The following is a 6305-nucleotide window of genomic DNA, read 5'->3' as shown; positions in this document are numbered from 1 at the left end:
TTTCACACTGATTTTAAAATATTATATAACAGTGAAAAGAGAGAGCAAGTTTGAGTGCTTATCAAGTTTTCTAGAACTGAGAAAGAAGAGCACTTTACTTGGAATCAATCACTTCAACAGATATTGCCCAGAAAGAAACAGCATGGCTGGGAGGTTCAGATGCAGATTACACAGTCAATCCCTTATCTAAAGAAAAAAAAAAAAATGGGTCTATGGCCATGCCACTCTGAACAAGCCCAATCTCATCTAATCTCAGAAGCTAAGCAGGGTCAGGCCTGGTTAAAATGGCATGTGAGCAATAGATGGTCATCTACATACCACCTCGCTGATTTCTTGCTTTTTTAAAAAGATATTTTCATGTTATACTTTCTCGTCATAGATTCACAGCCAGCTCTGAGCAAATAACGTTGTTGAATTTTTCGGACACTAAAGAATAAATGTCTACATTCCTCTCTGTTGTCTTCATTCCTCAGACATTGGGTATATTTTGAGCACTGCAGTTTCAGCAACGATTTTTAAAAATTAAAAATAACTATGTTACAAAAGCATTACTTATAGAAAATAGTCAAGAAGGCTAAGCAACAAATAAGGGGGCGGGAGTAACATCACAGTCATTGTACATCCTTGCAGACCTTACAAAACTCTCTAAAAGAAAGGATATACATTTTTTTGGTAACTTGTATCTCCTAACGTAGTTTCAACATCTTTTACTAATTTATAGCTATTTTAAATGAATGCACAGCATTTAGATGCACCCACACAATACACAACCAATTTCCTGGTGCTGGGCGTTTTGGCTAGTTCTATATCACTATTATAAAATAACTCTGGGAGGTACAGTAGTAACTTCGAGATTGCAGTAATTTCTTTCCTACGATTCCAGGCGAACATGACGGTGTCCCTTCTCCCACAACAGGGGACTATGTAGGCATTATCATTACAAAAAAAAAATAAATAATTCTCGTTCTGATGGACAAAAAATGCTATTTCATCGCGTTAAGTGTACACTTTCGATTATCTTCCACTCACTGAGGTTGCGGGACAAGAGTTTCTGCGAGCAAACTCGGAACTGCCTCCACCTCCTACCGTCCAACCTCCCCCAAGGCGACGCGGAGGAAGGACGTACGGCCGAAGCAGGCTAGGACGTAATGCGTACAACTGCGCGCGCATGTGCAGACGTGCGTGTGCGCGTGCGTACGAGAGGATTGTCGCCGAAGGCGGCGGCTGCGCGAGTGGCTAGAGACCCGGCAAAGGTATCTGCTGCCCGCTGCTCTTGTTCTTCCGCCCCTCCAACGGCATATCGGGTCGGTAATAGAGAGGGGAGTCTGATGACCTGGGGCCTGATTTCTTTTCCTGTCACCACACTTTCTCTGGGAGTATGTGGTGGTGCTTGAGAGGCGGTGCAGAGTATTGGCCACACCCCCTATTGCCCGCCCTTGACCTTCGTCGTCCCTGGAACCCTGATTACTTTTTTTTGTTGGAAAAGGTATGAAAATTGCCGATTACCTTTTGAAGAGCAATAAAGTCCACTTACTCCTACCTCAAAGAATAATTGGCTTTGAAATGTATTTTGTGGCACTGCCACCAGAAACACTGTTTAGAATAAGGCCTCAGTAATCCTGAACAAGGAGGCTTCCTGCATCCCATGTGAGGATTGGAGTGCCTTTATTTTTTTCATTGTGTAATTCTGTTTTGGTGAATTGAATGAATCCTCATTTAACCTCTTTATCTTGGAATGTTTGAGGGTAGTACAGCCTAAAAAGGAAGTTAGGTCCAAACAGGCGGTCTGATGTTAAGTATAAATTTGTAACATTATTTTTCATGTGCTCATTAACAGCTCACACCAAGCACCCGAAAGAACATCTTGGATATTATTTCTTAGGCCTTTAACCTATTTAAACAACAGTGAGTACCTTCTGGGCTATTGCTGTCTGTTACAGGAGTGTTTCTGATCATCAGCATCTCAACCATGTTTTCAAACTCCTTGCAGAATATCCTAGAAATTACAAACTATCATATATATTCAAACTTATGCCAGCGATTAATAAGAAGTAAAAGGTTTTTCGGAACTGTGCCAACATCCAGATTGCGTAGGCGGGTTGTCATTACAGGCATTGGCTTAGTGACTCCTCTTGGTGTTGGAACTCAGCTGGTATGGGATCGTCTTATCCGAGGAGAAAGTGGAATTGTTTCGCTGGTTGGTGACGAATATAAGAGTATCCCTTGCAGTGTTGCTGCTTTTGTGCCAAGAGGTTGTGATGAAGGTCAGTTCAATGAACAGAACTTTGTGTCCAAGTCGGATATCAAGTCCATGTCTTCTCCCACTATTATGGCCATTGGGGCTGCAGATTTAGCCATGAAAGATTCTGGCTGGCATCCTGAGTCAAAAGCTGATCAAGTGGCTACTGGTGTTGCAATTGGCATGGGAATGGTTCCTCTTGAAGTTATTTCTGAAACTGCTGTGATGTTTCAAACAAAAGGTTACAATAAAGTCAGCCCATTCTTTGTCCCTAAGATTCTGATCAATATGGCAGCAGGCCACGTCAGCATTCGGTATAAACTCAGGGGCCCCAATCATGCAGTATCTACAGCCTGTACCACAGGAACTCATGCTTTGGGAGACTCTTTTAGATTTATAGCCCATGGTGATGCTGATGTGATGGTGGCTGGAGGTGCAGATTCTTGCATTAGCCCTTTATCTCTTGCTGGATTTTCCAGAGCCCGTGCTCTGAGCACAAACTCTGATCCTAAGTTGGCATGTAGACCATTTCATCCAAAAAGAGATGGTTTTGTAATGGGAGAAGGTGCAGCTGTGCTGGTGCTGGAAGAACACGAACATGCTGTTCAAAGAGGGGCCCGGATTTATGCAGAAGTTTTGGGCTATGGACTGTCAGGTGATGCTGGTCACATAACTGCCCCCGATCCCGAAGGTGAAGGTGCCTTAAGGTAAACACTGTTTCATTCAAAATACTTCTTCAAATAAGATGTTTTATTGGGGTCTCAAATTGTAGTATCTCGCCTTGGTGTATGGTATCTCTATTGTTTTTCCGTTTTAGACTAAACAAGGTGTTCTGAATTCTTTGTTTTAATATGTTTGAAATATTTGAAAACATTTGAACATCATTAAAAAATTGGATTTTAGTAAAGGCCAAGAAAATTGTGAAGAAGGCCACGTGTAGGTCTTTGCCAAGTTTTCATACCTCTAGTTCTGCTTAACAGCTATCAGACTGCTCCTTCCCCATAGTTGTCCTCTTTGGCCCTTCATCATACTTGGACAGTAGAGTCAAGACATTCTTCTAGATATGTCTTGTCTCTGCTCCAATCCAACAGGGTCCTGATGTTATTAAATTAGTACTTCCCAACTTTTGATCACCCAGCAATCTTATTAAAATGCAGTCTTCCTCTATAGGTCAAGGGTGGTGCTTGAGATTCTGCATTTCTAACAAGCTCCCAGGTGATGCTAATGCTGCTGGTCTGAGGATCACACTTTGAAAAGCAAATTGCTATTGTAGGATAGTGATTTAAGTTAAAAAAACAAAAACAACAAAAAAAACCTTGTTAACGTGTGACTAATAGTTTAGCTTGCTTAGATCATATTATGTTGGTAACCAGTTAAATTAGTCACGGGTTGGCCCACTCTTTCTCTACAGGGACAAATAGTAAATATTTTCAGCTTTGTGGGCCATAGGGCCTCTGTCACAACTACTCAACTTTGCCTTCTAATGCAAAAGCAGCCATGTGCAATAACATAAATGAATGGGCATGTTCCAGAGAAACTATTTACAAAAAACAGGCATCTGGCTGGGGCCATAGTTTACTGACTCCTGAATTATACTTTTGAGTTTTAGTAATTGCTAGTGCTAAAAATGTGAAATAGCTGAAGGAATAGTTATGTTTAGTTGAAACCTTTCAAAACACTTCAAATTATATTCTGAGCTACCTCTTAAGGAAATTTATGCAGCCCAGAGATCAGGAACTAAACAAGGTGTTAACATCCATGAGATTTTTGAAGGTGCTTCTGGGTAAATGTTTTATTTTGGGGTTTGTTTGTTTGTTTGTTTAGCTTGGCTTTGTACCTCATTTATTTAGAATTCTTATAGGCTAAACAAAGAGGATTTCGAAAGGTTATTTGAAGCATTGAAGTAATGGTGCAGACATTTTTAGATTATTGGGAAATATGCCAAGTTTTACATTTAAATGTGAGGGAAAAAATTAAAACCTAGTTATAAAACTTTTCACATTTTAAATCTACACACACACACAACACACACATATATACACACGCAGGCACACACACCTCCTCACTGATAAAAAAAATTCCTAGAAGAAAAATTATTTTAGGCTTGAATCAATATTTTCTCTCCCCCCAAGGGAAAAAGTCATTTCAGATAAATGGGAATTTATTTTGGTAGCTATTATAAAATCTGTAGGCTTGTATGTTTATCTCTTGGTGATGAATCTGTCCAAGGTACTGGGGGCGACTCATTCTGATGCAGCTAGCATTTTAATTCGTATTGTAATCCAGGATGGGGTTCTGTTATTAGAGCAAAGATTCTTTTCATCTAGTGTACTTGTATATTTCTTTCACATGAGCTATGTGGGTAATGAATCCCATGTTAAAATTAAACAGTTCTGATAAATTTCTTTTGTTATTTTATTAGATGTATGGCTGCTGCTGTAAAGGATGCAAATGTACAGCCTGAAGAGATAACCTATATCAACGCACATGCTACTTCTACACCATTGGGAGATGCTGCTGAAAACAAAGCTATCAAATATCTCTTTAAAGAGCATGCACATGCCCTTGCCATTTCCTCAACTAAAGGAGCCACAGGACATCTGCTGGGAGCTGCAGGGGCGATTGAGGCAGCGTTTACAGCTCTGGCTTGTTATTATCGAAAACTACCACCTACTTTAAACCTGGATTGTAGAGAACCAGAGTTTGATCTCAATTATGTTCCACTAAAGGCACAGGAATGGAAAACTGAGAAAAGATGTATTGGACTAACAAATTCCTTTGGTTTCGGTGGTACTAATGCAACACTTTGTATTGCTGGCATGTAGGCAAACCATATGTAATTAAATATTGATTTTTTTAAAAACGTTATAAACGAATTACATTAAGAGGAGAAATACTATGTTTATCTAAGTACATATGCTTATATATCAGTACCCAGATACCTTTATCTATGTCAGGCACTGCTGATACTTTAGACAGGCTAATTTGTTGGCGACAGGGGAGCTGTCCTTTATATTGTAGGGTACCTCACAGCATCCTACTCACTACCCGCTAGATTCCAGCAGCACCCCCTTCCCCAATTATGACAATCAAAAACGTCTCTAGACATTGCCAAATATTTTCTGGGGTACAAAATATCCCCCATGTGAGAATCACCGATCTATGTTTTTCTAATACTCCACATCAGACAAATCTTTATGACATTTCACCTGCTTTTGTCTCTGTCACAAACATTCAGTTAGTAGCTGCTCTATGCTAGGTAGGGTTGCTGTGTTGTACAGCTCCAGGCACACCATTCTCATACAATATATGGGAAAGGACTACAAATATAACTGGAAGTTTGCATCATTGATCAACATTCTTTGAGTAAAGTAGTCAGTCAGCAATATCTATTTACCCCTTTCCTATCTAGCTCTCTTTTCTTCATTATCTATACTGAGATTCAGTAAATTAGTGGAATTTCCTTAAACTCTCAAGCCATCAGTTCTCTGAAAGAAGGAAGTGCAGTTGGTTTGACATTTTACTCTGTATAGTTGGCAGTACCTAGAGATTAATGGAGATAAGGGTCCTTGAGAAGTGGAACAAAACCTGTTGGTGATTCAAACCACATCACCTCAGCCCACCTCTAACTTTATTCCTGCTTTAGTGAATAGTTTGGCTTCCAACGTTTCACCATAAGTGCCTCTACTTTTCTACCTTGGGGCCTTCTCTAAAACCAAGGGATCTCATTCATTTCCATCGGCTGGAAGTGTTGGAAATGGGAGGGCGACAAGTTCCCTAGAGAAAACAGGGAACTTACTAACTCCTACCTCTGAGGGATAGGAGTTAGTGGGTAAGTGCCTTCACCTACTTTCCAAGGGATACCTAAGGTTCTGTGTGGTTTCTCAGAGAATTTTCAGTCAGATATAATTTAAGTGCTCACAGCATTAACCAGCTCAGTAACTCCCACTTGACTGGCTTTATTTCCCTCTCTTTCCCCCCTCCTTGGTTTTTAATCCTGCTTCTTCCAGGAATCACCTCCCAAACAAATCACCCTGTCTTAGTGTCCGCTTTCTGGGGGACTCAG

The 6305-nt window shown here is 40.4% G+C and overlaps 1 protein-coding gene across 3 annotated transcripts; it reads left to right on the top strand.

The window, feature by feature from the left end:
- Positions 1-1165: 1165 nt before the first annotated feature.
- On the top strand, positions 1166-5135 carry OXSM (3-oxoacyl-ACP synthase, mitochondrial). Of its 3 annotated transcripts, none has more exons than XM_039836727.1 (3): positions 1166-1253; positions 1838-2946; positions 4662-5135. In XM_039836727.1, exons 2-3 carry the CDS (start codon positions 1970-1972, stop codon positions 5062-5064), a joined length of 1380 nt encoding a protein of 459 aa, XP_039692661.1. In that variant the 5' UTR covers positions 1166-1253; positions 1838-1969; the 3' UTR covers positions 5065-5135. The 3 variants fall into 3 exon arrangements, with proteins under 3 accessions (XP_039692661.1, XP_039692663.1, XP_039692662.1); XM_039836729.1 differs by having other exon boundaries at positions 1189-1304; XM_039836728.1 differs by lacking the exon at positions 1166-1253 and having other exon boundaries at positions 1494-2946.
- Positions 5136-6305: the final 1170 nt, after the last annotated feature.

This window comes from Pteropus medius, unplaced genomic scaffold, assembly GCF_902729225.1.
Source record: "Pteropus medius unplaced genomic scaffold, Ma_sr-lr_union100, whole genome shotgun sequence".
In the NCBI taxonomy this organism is placed as follows: domain Eukaryota; kingdom Metazoa; phylum Chordata; class Mammalia; order Chiroptera; family Pteropodidae; genus Pteropus; species Pteropus medius.
Note: the sequence above shows the minus strand (reverse complement) of the source record. Positions and strands in the feature narration are given on the sequence as shown.

What these genes read in the sequence shown, in the direction of transcription:
- OXSM (XM_039836727.1), top strand. Translation starts at nt 1,970, where the DNA reads ATGTTTTCAAACTCCTTGCAGAATATCCTAGAAATTACAAACTATCAT. An exon ending in GAAGGTGAAGGTGCCTTAAG is followed by an intron (nt 2,947 to 4,661) that starts GTAAACACTGTT and finishes TTATTTTATTAG; the next exon opens with ATGTATGGCTGCTGCTGTAA.